The following is a 13,716-nucleotide window of genomic DNA, read 5'->3' on the forward strand; positions in this document are numbered from 1 at the left end:
GGAAGGCACTTTTGCCTGTTTTGTTCACTCTGCATCTCCAGGGCCTAGAATTGTTCTGACACAGAAAAGATCTGTTAAATGAATAAATGAGCAAATGAGCAGGACTGAGCTCGAGGGAAGGGCACCTTGAATGCCAAGTGTAATTTGGATTTCCAGGCTCTACTGGGGACTCTGGGTAAATTCTTTCCCTTATGAGACTCAGTTTCCCTTCTGTACAATGAGGGACTTTGGTCAGTAGTTTCCAGTTCCATTGTGTTACCCTCTTTATAACTCATGTTTTGTCATTCCTCTGGAAGGGAAGTAACATGATGAAAGCGAAGCTCCAGGAAGGATGAGTCAGCTGGGAATTGGGGTATGCGGGTGGGAAGGGAGGAGGGAGGCCTGCGGCAGGGAGACCAGCCATAGTCTTAGGGAACTTATGGACAGGAGGCAGGAAGAAGAAAGGAGAGGACAGGAGGGGAGAGGAAGACTGGGTGCTAGAGAAATTCCAGGGGAGGAAGAGGACTTGGTGATTAGATCTAGGAAAGAGAGAGAGAAGAACAGAAAGACTGGCTACTTTGGGGTCTGTGAGAATGGAGGGACATACTATCCAAGATCCTAGGTTCCAATGAGCCCAACCTTTTTGCTCATCAAAATTTATTTTCCTGGCACTGAAGCAAAAGAGAAGAGCTTCTTGATGCCCCAAAACAATCCAGTTAAGCATGAAGTCTCAGATTTATTTGTGAACATGTTTGATGTCCAATGTCTAGAAGTGGGTAGATGGTCTTTCCACCTCTAAGGCACACGTGCCTCATGTGTGCACACACACACAGCTGGAGCCAGAAGAAGCAGAGCACAGGCAAAGTGGTGATTTGCCAAAGCAGAACCAGGAGTCTCGGTGGCTGATGGGTGAGCATGCAGGCCTCCCAGGGCCTGTTGTCCCACGTGGGGTCCTCTCCTCTCAGGTGTCTGTCAACCCTGCAACACACTGAGTACTCACACTGCCCCTTTCAGCGCCCCCTCCCCTCTCTGCCCCATCCACCCCCAGCCACACTGCTCTCCAAGCTCACCTGTCAGAGTCTGGAGCTGGTGGCCTGAGTTATGGCCACAGTCGGGCTCCCTGGCCGGGGATGTCCCCCGTTTCCACCCATGCCAGGCCACAGCCCAGAGGGCACTGGCTGCTAGAAGCTTGGTGAGAAAGATGCAGGCCAGGAGGAAAAGGATGGAAGTGGGTGGAAAGGGGAGCTCCTTTCCTGAGAGGCTCCTTGGAGAAACAAGGGGAGCATGTGGGAGGACTTGGGGTGGCCCCAGAGAAAGATGCAGAGACACCAGGATCTTCCCGCGACTTAGGGTGCTCCCCACCCACCCAGCACTGTTCCTGGTATGGAGCTCTAGGCCCTTGGGAAGCCTGTATTCGGGAGACCTAAGTTCTAGGAAGGGGCCTGCCTGCCGAGTGCATTTAAACGCACCACCTTTCCTCGCTGAACAGTTTCTGCCTTACATGACAGAAGTGGGGGCAGGGGTGTGTGTGCATGAGGGGAGAACATGTGAGCCCCATGGTCATGTTTAACAATGTTTAATACAAGACACAGACATGAACCAATCAGAAAGGATTCTGGTCCCATCAAAGGAACACATCCGGGGACCCGAGTTTTGCACTGAAGCACTTAAACGTGCACCGCTGCCGAATCGTGAGCATGTCCGAGGCCTGCCAGGGGAGGTGCAAAAGGCTGACCATTCAGGAATCTTGAAGCTGCAAACCGTTTATGAAAGAATTTCAACGTTTTAGCAACTGGCACAGTCACGCCAACATGCACTGGCTGTTTGGAAGGGTGTGTACGTAAGATTATTCCAGGCCCTTTCCTACTCTAACTGCCTTGGAATTTGCAGTTCTGGGACCTGCAGGGCAGTCTGCCAGGGATTTAGGAAAGGCCTGTCACCGTACCTGGAAATGCTGTGCTCCACCTGGGCATCCTTGGGGATCCAGAGCTCCTCGGGGTCCTGGTGATCAAGGGGGTCTGTGGGAGACAGAGGCACTGAGCTTCGATGCCCTCCTTCCGAGGCAGCCTGCCGAGGTGGGGAGAACCTCTCTGAGCAGGCGGAGGCCTGTGGGCTCTGGCCCGGAGTGGAACAAGTTGTCAACCGTTTCGAGTCTCAGTTTCCTCACCTGTAAAGCAGGGCAGTTAGGAACATCTCCTCAATCATACCTTTGCAAATTCAGTGGGAACGTCTTTGTACAAGTGCCTAACACTCTCTAGGAGCTCAGTAACTGTGATTCCCATCCTCCCATCTCACAGGGTCTTTGGGAAGATCAGGTCGGATGACGAATTTGTTCAGAAGTCCTGAGCAAACTCCCAAGCTGTCTGCACCAGATATAAATTCTTTTCTGCCACGCTCTAGGCAGTCAGCTGAGCCTCACCTCGACAGAGCCGAAAATTTGTGTCTCCTCACCCCTTACGTCTCTTTCCACTTAGCAAGGTGGTGGAAGTGGGGCTTGGGGTCTGGGGCAGGCAGTCCCTCCTAAGCTCCCCACCTTAGACAAATACTACCTTGGAGCCACATTTCCATAAGGGGCCATGTTGTGAGGAGAAGATGGGAAAAAAGAGAGTCAGAAAAAGGAAGGTAACCTCAGATTTCTTCTCCTCCAGGATATGGTCTCTCTCTGGAGATACAGACAGATGCTCTCCTGGAGGGGCCCCCCTGTGCAAAGCTCATGGGAGGGGGTAGCCCTCCCCCCATTTCACCCAGTCAAGCCTGGAATGAAGATGCCAAGCAGTTCAGCAGCAGGGGGCTGGGGAGCGGGCTGTCCCATACCCCCAAGCACTTTTAACTCTCATCTCACGTGTGCCTCACAGGAGCCCTGCGGAGTGAGCAGGACTGATCCAATCTTAGATGAGGAATTAGAGTCCTAGAGAGGAGAAGCAGGGACTGTGGCACAGGGGCACAGACAGTGTGCCTTTCTTGGGTTGTTTTTCTGTACCTGGCTAGTGCTTAATTTACGTTGGTAGGAACACTGGCTGGTAGGGTGAGGGAATAAGCGAATCTCTTCCCACGGCTCAAAGACCGCCTACAGTGTTCACATCCCAGTGGATGCCAAAGGGGTAGAGCTGTTGGGGAAGCAGGACCACAGCTGGCTCAGACGGCCCCTGTGATGATGCAGTCCTGCCCCAGGAACCACGGCCTGGACAGAGGTGGCAGAGTTGGGCTGTGGCCCCCGTGCAGCAAGCAGCCTGCATAGCCACCCACTGTGGCCCTCAGTGCGGGGACAAGATCTACAGTATGAGTGTTCCCAGGGTCGCCAAAAGGCCAGAGGGTAGTCCTACACACAGACACCGAAGACATGAGCCCCAGCCCAAGGGCAGGCCAGGGTGCCACCAGCTGCCCACTCACCGGCCAGGACCTCCACCAGGACTTTCCTGAGGGTGTCAGCCCCACTGCCACGGAGGCTCTGACACTGGTAGAAGCCAGCATCGTGGGCTTGAAGATTCTTCAGTGTAATGGTGAGGGTGCCACCCAGGGTGTCATCTGCGATGGCCGTGCTCCCATTCCGCCTCTTCACAAAGGACAGCAGCCACGAGCTGTGGGTGCTGACCACCCGCTGGCATTGGTCCTTTTCACCCAGCTGGCGGCACCAGGCTTTGCGTCTCCCCCAGTGCTTCAAGGAGTCGTAGGGGCAGGAGACCCGCAGGGACTGGCCTGCCACGCCCTGGAACACCGTGGTGTTGTGGGCTCCGGACAACGCTGGGGAGAAGACATTCATCCACTCTTTCAGTCGTTTGCCTAATATTTATGAACACCTACTATGTGCCGTGAACAAAAGAGACAGAAATCCTGCCCTTAAGGAGCTCAGGTTCTTCTAGAAGTTAGAAGGACGTGGCACAGTCCAGGCATAATGTGATTACAGAAAATTGGGACCAATGAACCCCGGTCCTGGGTCTGGAGCTATCATTGTTGTACTTGCTAAACATCACTGAAAAAGTAACTGACCCTCTCTGGTCCTGTTTCCAAAAGCTCTTGGTTCTGAAGTTCCCTCCAGTTTATTCCACACATCTCCCTATCACATGGAAATGAGGCATCTCCTCACCCCTCTCCACCTCAAGAGAGAAGAGCTAGTACCCCTCTCATGCCTGGGGCTAGTCCATGGGGGCTGGGCAGCTCCTGCTTGCCTGCCCTGTTTGTTCTGCCACTGCCCACGCTGGTGCCACTGCCCACGCTGGTACTGGCTTGGCGTTCTGCTCTTCCTGACCTTTAGCTTCCAGCTTCCCTATTTCTGTGGCTTTGTTCCCCTTTCAAGATGGACTTGTCTCAGAGCTATTTTGGGGGAGACATGAGGTTGCTATTTTGGGGGTCTTTCTTAGGGTGGGGAGATGGGCTTAGAGCACCAGTCTACTTCCAGGGTAGGGGCTGCAAGGGAATCATCTAGAGCTCTCTGCCTCAACTTCCTCTTTCTTGATCCTCCTCCATTCACCCCATGGTCCACTGTATCATGACAGAAACTTGAACAATTGGACTCTGGAGCTGGTGACCTGTTTTTTGGAACCAGAGAGGCCTGGTGAACAGTCCCCTCCCCGTGCCATCCCTCCATCCCTCCCCCCTCTGCCTCCAGGTGGGCCACACCCCGCCTTCCTCCAGCCCACCCCAGCTCTGAGTAGCTGTGGGAGCAAGGCTCCATTGGAAGGGTATCCTCTCACCCATGTTTGTGTCTTGCTCTGGGGAAGCAAAGGCACCCTTCCCCCATTGGGGGGCAGCAGTTGTATGCAAGAAGTGGGGGTGTCAATTCTCCCAGCTCAGTAACAGAAATATTTGGCCCCCTCACCTCCTCTCCAGAGCTGAGGACCTTCTGAGCATGGGAGGGGTCACCCAAAACATATTCTCAGTCGGGATCCTTCCTCTCTCCTTCCTGCCACTCCTCTGGGGCTAGTCTTGTGGTTAAGTGGTTCATAAGTTGTGGGGTTCTGACCAGTACCCTCCAAATTTCCCTCAGCTAATCGCTAGTGTTTGAAACGCCACCACCAGAACTCCTTCCCTTTCCATGTGACCAGAATCCACCAGCTCTTTCCACCTGAGCGTGCATAGAGTCTGATGTGGGTCCTGGCCCCAGGGAGGGGAGGACGGGAAGAATATGAGGTGGGCGGAAAGAGAGGGGTGCAGAATGTGCGAGGACTTCAACCTCCTTCAGTTCAGTGCTCCCCCACTTAACTCCCCTCCTGCCATATACTCAAGGAAGGGGAAGAAGAGAAGCTACCAGCAGTGGAGCAAGGGGCTCCTACCTGTGACAGAGAGCAGGATGAGCAACCGGAGAGGCTCCATGTCACCCTTCCCTTGCAGAGAGCAGACGCAGGGTGCCTTGTGCAAGATCTCGTCTTTCTCTTGAGTTGCAGAAAGAAGAGGGTCAGGACGTCAGGCGCTGCCCACGGGAACCAGCTTCTGGGGATTGAGCAACAGTTGGACCCGGGTCTGGCTTTATGATTCAGGGAGGGGCTGCAGGGTGGGGGAGGAGAGGAGAGGTGGAGCCAGCTGCTGCAGCATCCCCAAGGCTGAGGATCTCAGACCTCAGAGAGGCCAGCCCTTCGTCTATGCACCCCCCAGGGTGACCCCACAGGGCTGGGGCTAGTCAGGGTTGGAGGCTGCAGAGCCTACAGGGATCATGGCCCTCACCACCGTGCTCACACCCTCCTCCAGCAGCACTGCCTGCCATTCTCTGGTTTGAGCCTAACAGGGGATGAAGGACAGTTTCTCTTCTTGGAAGAAGCCAGGAACCCTAACCCTCTGGGCTGGCATCCCTGTAATGTATCAGTGGCAAAAAAATAAAACAAAACAAAAAAACCAGCTCTGGAGCCGACTTTGTGACTTCAAGTCCCTTCTGACTCACCTCCTGTGTGTGCAGCCACACATTCATAGTCTCTGTGTCTCAGTTTCTATCTCTGTCAAATGGGAATAAGAATAGTATATAGGGTTATTGGCAGGATAACACAGATTTCTACAGGCAAAGTGCTTTAGAACAGGACCTGACACACAGTAAGCATTCAACAAAATTAACTAGTACCATATCCTAATGAGCAGAGGAAAGAATTAGTGGGCTATCTGTGAGAGGGAGAACTTTCTCTACCCCCTGGAATCTCCTGCCCAACTTTAGTCTCCAGCTGGGCACCTCCCATGGGCACATGCTCACATGACCATTATATCATGCATACACACACCTTCAACTCCCCATCATCCTATGAAACAAGACAGAATGTGACATTTTCTTTTTCTTTCTTTCTTTCTTTCTTTCTTTCTTTCTTTCTTTCTTTTTCTTTCTTTCTTTCTTTCCTTCTTTTTCTTTCTTTCTTTCTTTCTTTCCTTCTTTCTCTTTCTCTCTCTCTCTCTCTCTCTCTTTTTCTTTTTTCTTTCTTTCTTTCTTCCAGAGAAGGGAAGGGAGGGAGAAAGAGAGGAAGAGAAACATCAATAGGTTGTCTCTTGCACAAGCCCCAGCCAGGGATTAAACCCACCTAGGCTTGTGCCTTGACTGGCAAATGAACAGTGACCTTTCCCTTTGTGGAATAATGCCTAATCAACTGAGACACACTGGTCAGAGCAGACATGACATTTCCTGGAGGTCTGGGGGGTGAGAGGTGCTTTTTCCACAGGTGCAGGTCCAATGAAGTGGGACCCAGGCACAGGGACCTGCATGTGCAAATGCACAAAGGTGTGAAATGGCCACGTGAGTCAACATTGGGTGGGGGAGCCAAAGCAATTCCCAGGGGCAAGAAGCTGAGCTGTGCCAGCAGAAGTAGCAAGACAGGCTATAAGGGACCACTGTGGCCTGCACCAGGGCCCACTCTGGTTTCCAGCAAGCACTCTGCCTTTTTCTTTCATTCATTCATTTATCCATACTTACCATGTGTATACCATATGGGCAGGGGATGTGCATGGAGATGATAGTTAATGACGAACATAAGACCATCCTTCACTTACAGAGCCAATTGTCCAGCCCCGACCTGGGGCCTAAGGAATGCAGATCTGAGGCCAACTGAAGATCACTGTATAAGATCCTTCTATGGTCTTTAAAGTTAGGATTATTGGCATATAATTTAATACAAAAAATTCACCCCATTAGGGTGTCCAGTTCTGTGGATTCTGACAAACTCTTACATCTACATATCAACCACCATAGTCAATATAGAACATTCCTATCAGCCAAGAAACATTCCATCACAGCCCTTTTAGCAGACCCAGGCCCTGGCAGCTACTGATCTGACTTTTGTTCGTAGAGTACCCTGCCCTTCTAGGGTGTCATATACATGAAATGACATGGCAGGTACCCTCTGAGTCTGGCTTTTTTCACGTATCATGGAACATTCAACATGCACAAAGTTGCACTTCTCAGTGATCCATTTCCTTTTATTGTTGAGTAGTATTTCCTTGTGCGGCTGAACCACAGACGCTTTATCCATTCATCACCTGATGAACGTTTGAGTTCTTTTCAGTTTGGGCAATTATGAATAAACCACTGTACATACTTATGTACTATATTTGGTGTAGACACATGTTTTCATTTCCCTCAGATAAGACCTAACCAGTGAGGGGGGTGCTAGATCATGTGGTAAGTGTATGTTTAACTTTGTAGGAGCTGATGCACTGTTTTTGCATCCTTGTCAAGACTTGATATTATCAGGTTTCTTTTTCAGTTATTTTAATAGGCTTATGATGATATCTCATTATGGCTTTAATTTGTATTTTCCTAATGCCTAGTGATGTTGAACATCTTTCATTGTTTATTTGCCATTTGTATATCTCCTTTGGCAAAGTTCAAGTCTTTTGTCCCTTTTAGTGGTTTATTATTATCACTATTATTTAGTTATGATAATTATTGTTATGTTCTGGATATGAGTCCTTTATAAGATATGTGATTTGCAAGTATTTTTCCAGTCTCTAGTTTGATCACTTCCTCAACAGTGTCTTCCAAAGGGTAGAAGATTTAATGCTGATAAAGTTCATTTTATTGATTTTTTGTTAATAATTTGTTCTTTTGGTGTTCTATTAAAAAAAGTTTGCCTACCTGAAAGTCACAAAGATTTTCTCCTATGTTTGGTGTTAGAAGTTTTATAGTTTTAGGTTTTACATTTTGGTCTATGATCCATTTCAAGTTAATTTTCATGCAGTACAAAATATGATTGGGGGGGTTGTTTTTGTTTTTGTTTTTGTTTTGCCTACAGACGTCCAATTTACCAACAGCATTTATTGAGAAGACTATCCTTTCTCCTTTGAATTGCCTTAGCATCTTTGTTGCAAATCGATTGACAGGTAGATCTGTTTCTTGATTATCCATTCTGTTTCATTGATCTACGTGTCTATCTTTTCACAAATATCACACCATCTTGACTACTCACTGTGGTTTAATGACAAGCCTTTGAATCAACTGGTATGGGAATCCAACTGTGTTATTCTTCTTCAGAATGATTTTGACTATCCTAGTTACTTTGCTTTTCCATGTAAATTTTAGAACTAGTTTGTTACTTTATCCCTTCCAACCCCAACTCCCACCAAAAAGAGAGCCCATTGGGCTTTTGTTTGGAATTACATTGGATCTACAGCTCAGTTAGTGGGGGGTGGACCAGACATCTTAACACTATAGAGTCTTCCAATCCAAGGACACAGGTTAGCTCTTCATTTATTTATTTATTCTGTGGTTTCTCTCACCAATGTCCTACAGTTTTCAGCATACAAATCTTACACATATTTCATTGCAGTTCTACCTAAGTATTTCATGATTTTGCTGCTATTTTAAATGTGTCTAGCTGTCTACAATCTTAGACAGAAACAGAACTTACAAGTCCCATGAATCTTTACCTTACTTCCTTGGCCATTTATGCTCCACTATGACCCCTTCTCACTTCATTTATACCTGAAGAAAGGGTCCTTTTTCTTCCTTCAAACCTTATGTCAGAGGCCAAGCACCAAGAAATATTTACTAATTCCTCCCAGCACATGGGCATCAAATGTTCTCACCTTCTAGCTTATGCTAATGTAGTTCAAGCTAGAAGATGCTCAGATCCTCTTATCTGAGCACAGGAACACTTATGCTCTACCCACTCCCAAGCACAGGGTCCTTCCTTTCTCTTTGCTAAATATGAGTTCCAAGACACCTGCCACCTCACATTTTGGCCTGGTGATCTCTTTCCCTCTGTCATTATATTTGAACATCATCATTCACCAATGCATGCATTTAACCACCATGAATGTGCTAGCCACTGCGGTCAGCAACTCGGGTCTCTTGGAGATCCAGTATTCCTAGATATGGTGTTGGTCATTGCTCAGAAAGCCACAGAACCAGCAGCATGACCAGACACACGAACTACTCCAGATGTCTAATGTGGGCTGAAACTTCACAACTGCCTTTCAGAAGACTCCCTACAGCAGCTGTTCAAAATTGTCACCCTCCTCAAACACACACTTCTACCCACCTCCTTCTCCTACCCTAAGAATATATGTGAGAATCCTCACCTTCTTCCAGATCCTCCATCATCCTCTCATTCGCAGTCTGCCAACCTGAGCAGCAAGGGAAGTACCAGAGCCTGGTCAGGACCATGGCCAGCACCCAGGCCTGCACTGGCCTCCAGGAGGGGTGCAGTTGGAATAGATGCCATGGGAACCACTCAAACTAACAGGACACCCCATCAGCCCAGCCTGGGAAAGCCCCTACCAGCCCTCCCTAAGAATTGGGCTTGAGAGAGTAATTGGTGGTGCTCACCAACCTTTGGCCACCAACCTCAAACATCAGATCCCACAAATGTCATTTTCTGATAAGCAGCCACTGAAGATTTCCCTTCCCCAGTTCCCTCTTCAGTCTTGTCTTGGTTTTACTTGATATAACCTTCCTGGATCCAAACCCCTGCCTTAAAGCCCCAACCTCACCTCTGACCCTTTACAAACTTGGCCGTCTCCCCTCTCTCTCCTTATATTTGTACCATCACTCTCTGGCTGAGTCAATCTCCCCATTCTTAGCGTCTTATGTTGTCTAATTGAAGGTCTCAGCCCTGTCCAAGGCCAATGACTTTTCCCTTCATGGCAGGGCATCTCTCAGGAGGTGAGTGCAGAGGCAGGGACCCAGGCACTGAACACCGTACAAGTCATCCTAGGCACCTAGGGCTCAGACACGAGCACAGGGACTCTCACCTGCTGCCTGATTGGATCAGGACTGGTCCGCATTCTGGCTGAGGTTGGGGGAAATGTCTAACCTGGGGTCAAACTGTGGGGACTGGAAGGCCGGGTGGGACAGAAACTGGAACTACAGGGAGGGAGTAAGCACACAAATCTGTGCTCAAATCTAGCTCTGTTAATTACCAGCTATGTGGCTTTGGGCAAGTTTTGTAACTCTCTAGTCTGGCTTCATTCTCTGGGTATTTAAAGTTACTGAACATTGTTAAGTGTTCAGAAAAGTGCCTAGTATTCTTTTTTCCCTCTTTAATACATTTTTCTCAAAAATCTTTCTTCCTCCTGTTTATCTTCATCCTCAAATTCTATTTCCTTTTCCAAGACGATCGCTCTCTCTCTCAACAATCCCTAGGAACCTATCACCTACAGCCTCTCTTGTCCTCTGCAAACCCCTCCCCCCACCCAGCACCTTTCCCTCCATATTCACATGGGCACAGTCTATCCTGTTCTGAAAACTCTTCAGTCACCTGCATGTCCCCTTCAGCTGCTGCCCTTTCTTTATCATGATTTTATTGTTTGTCTGTTTGTTTGTTTTACTTTCCAGGGACAGCTTTGCTATTCACACTCAACTGTTCCTTTGAGTCTAAGAAGTCACCCGTGGCCTCCTTTCAGCCCTCCTCCCCTTGGCTTTTCTGCTGCCTGTGACATCCTACCCCACGGTGCTTGGTCGTCTTCCACTGCTGCCCACCCCAACCCATGCTTTCCCTGCTCAGTCCTGCTCTGTCCCTAGGAGAATGGCTCTTCTGGTCTCCAAGGCCCAGGCCCACAGCCCATGGGCTTCCTGCTCAGACTCACCACATGGGGATATTGGCAAGAGCCCAGACAATGGCTGCTTTCCTCTGCAGCCACAGCTCCTGCAGGTGGCCCCTTTCCCACAGCTACAGTAACACTGTTCTTTCTCCCTCTTTGTTCAAGCTTGGGGTGTCAGCAGCTTCCCGTCTTTATGCGTCCACACCCCTCACTGGTTCCCTTATCCTTGCCTGCTGCTCTCGAAAGAACTCTGTTAAAAATGATTGGCAAATGAGCCCTTTTGTGTGCATCTATTCCTGGGAGGGAACTTGGCCTACAGTGCACCTCTCCTTTTGGCATGTTTCTTACTCTTCTAGATGGGAACAGGAAAGCCAGAAGCACTCTTTCTTCCAGGGGCACACTCATTTACTCCACACATATTTTCCAAGCACTCACTATGTGCCAGGCAGCATGCGAGGGGCTGGGAAGATACAATCAGCAGAAGCACTGCCTCTTTGTTGTTGGAGTGGCAGTTCCTTGTTATGGTAAGTCCACAGCACCTAAATTCTAGGAAGTCAGTACTGTGGGTTTGGGGGGTAAAGGGAGGCCATCAAATGAGTCAGCAGAGACTGTTTGGGACATATCTGGCTGCCTCAGTCAAAAAGGCACATTTGGGCATCTAATATGAGTTGAGAAGTCAGGATGTCCATCCGGGTAGAAATGGGAATCCAGGCTTTGGGCCCAGAATTTGCACAGTGAAGGTTGATCTTGTCATAGTTGGGAACATAATGCCTTAAAAATGAAAGAAGATTGTCAGAGAATTGCAGCCTTTCTGAAGAGAAAGAAAAGTTTCTGCAGAAAGAGGGTGATTCCCACTCCAGCACTGAAAGGGCCCCACTGGCTGGCGCTGTTTCCCTGTAACGCCCTTGCTTGCGGGAGGCCACAGTTCTTTCCCCTGCACCCTCAGCAGGTGGAGCAATCAGAGATCATCCAAATAACAAATCCCGAAACTAATGTGCATTCAGGTCAGCCCTTCCTAACATCCTCTGACCATGAAAACCTTTGAAACTTCGAGACGTCAGCTGGAGCTCTGGGGCCATTGCTTGTGGCTAGATTAGAGGAGAAAACAAAAATAGTCCTAGAGACAAATTATTGGGTGCAAAATATAGGTTCTTGCAGATCTAGTGTTGAAATGATAAAACGCAAGCTACAACAGCACTTTATTAAACAGATGACATACATTAATGGTATCAACAGTTACTCAGCAGCTGGAACATCATACCTTCAAGCCCTGGGCAATTTTCCCCAGGACTGCCTGCCACACTTAGGTGAGGCACAACTTGAAAGGGAGATTTTATCTATCATAAGAATAACTATATATAGCACGTTCAACATTTAAAACATCTTTTAAAAACTATATTGAATTTATTTTTATGTGAAAAAATATATAATTTATTCTAACAAGGTGAAAGTTGTCCATAATTCAACCACTTAAAGAACACAAGCATTTATTGAGTGCTTACTATGTGCTAGACCTTGTTTTAAACACTTTAACTGTGGTACATCATTACCTACAAGGTAAGTAATATTATTGCTCCAGGTAACTAAAATCCAGAGAAATGAAATAACTTACCCAGGGCCACACAGCTGGTACAAGGTGGAAGTTAGAACTGAGTGGAATCTTCCTCTACTCTCTAATCCCACTCCCCGGGGATAATCACTGGTGATATTTTGGTGTTTGCTCACCTAACCTTTTTCCAATGGTCACACACAGAGACACAAATGAGCTCATGCTAGATATATTATGTTGTGGCTTGTATTTTGTCATTTAATGTACCTGGATCATCTTTCCATATCAACAGATATAGTTTAACTTCCTTTTTATAATGTCTACATAATATTCCTTGGTGTGGATATAGCATAATCTATTTAATCAGCCTCCTATAAATGGGTATTAAGAGAGTTTCTAAGAGTTGACTCTTGCAAACTGTGATAACCATGACTTATTTTTCTTTATATTCAAATATTTGGAGAAAACAGATTACTAGCATGGGTTATTTTCACATGACACTTACTAGTGTCTCTTAAAAATGCTAATGGTTTGTGGGGAATTTGGAAATTGAATCAAAATACTTCAAAAGCTGTAGTAAGTTTCAGCTGTGATTCCCTGCTTTTATGTTCCAAGGCCATTGTCATGTAGCAGAACCCACCCGTAGTCAGTCTCCTGCCCCACATCTCCACACTATGCCTACATACTCAAACACCCCGACTCCTAAAAGACAAGACTAAAATATCAGGGACCAGAGAGACATGGAGGATCCATACTTTCTCCAACTGCAGGCCAAACTTGTTGATCTCTAAGTTTTGGGCCCAAGGGGACATGACATCAGTGCAGACACCCAAGACCACCAGCAGGTGGGCAAAAAATTGAAGAGCCAGGAAACTATCTCAAAGTGAGACTTGATGGGGAGATGTGAGAAGGTAGCCACCAGGTGTTGACAGCAAGATAAATGTGGACTTGAAAATGTGCTCCTCTGTGTGTTTCCTTAAGGAGCAGAGTAGTTTCAGACTATTCTGATGACTTGCAGTCGGTTGCAGCCTGGATGTCCTCTGTCCTCAAATGAAACTCTTCAGAAGACTAGGGTGTCATGAAGTACAGCTTGTGTCTTGGTTATACAGGTGACAGCTGCAGTGGGTGGACCAAGGGGCTTGTTCTGAGAAATCCAGTACAGATTTGGGGGACAAAAAAGGTCAAGCAGGAGAAGAGGTGGTAGAAGTTAGGAAAGAGGAGACAGCCAAATTTCTGAATCC

At 47.9% G+C, this 13,716-nt stretch overlaps 1 protein-coding gene across 2 annotated transcripts; it reads right to left on the minus strand.

The window, feature by feature from the left end:
- Positions 1-619: 619 nt before the first annotated feature.
- TREM2 (triggering receptor expressed on myeloid cells 2) lies at positions 620-5,403 on the minus strand. 2 transcript variants are annotated; one of them, XM_037052318.1, is made up of 5 exons: positions 5,250-5,403; positions 3,370-3,720; positions 1,925-1,997; positions 1,050-1,243; positions 620-957 (listed from the first exon to the last, which is right to left on the minus strand). In XM_037052318.1, exons 1-5 carry the CDS (start codon positions 5,287-5,289, stop codon positions 941-943), a joined length of 675 nt encoding a protein of 224 aa, XP_036908213.1. In that variant the 5' UTR covers positions 5,290-5,403; the 3' UTR covers positions 620-940. The 2 variants fall into 2 exon arrangements, with proteins under 2 accessions (XP_036908213.1, XP_036908223.1); XM_037052328.1 differs by lacking the exon at positions 1,050-1,243.
- Between the last annotated feature and the right edge of the window lie 8,313 nt (positions 5,404-13,716).

The sequence above is a fragment of the Sturnira hondurensis genome, unplaced genomic scaffold (assembly GCF_014824575.4).
Source record: "Sturnira hondurensis isolate 20B ecotype Veracruz unplaced genomic scaffold, ASM1482457v3 Scaffold0000880, whole genome shotgun sequence".
Classification (NCBI taxonomy): domain Eukaryota; kingdom Metazoa; phylum Chordata; class Mammalia; order Chiroptera; family Phyllostomidae; genus Sturnira; species Sturnira hondurensis.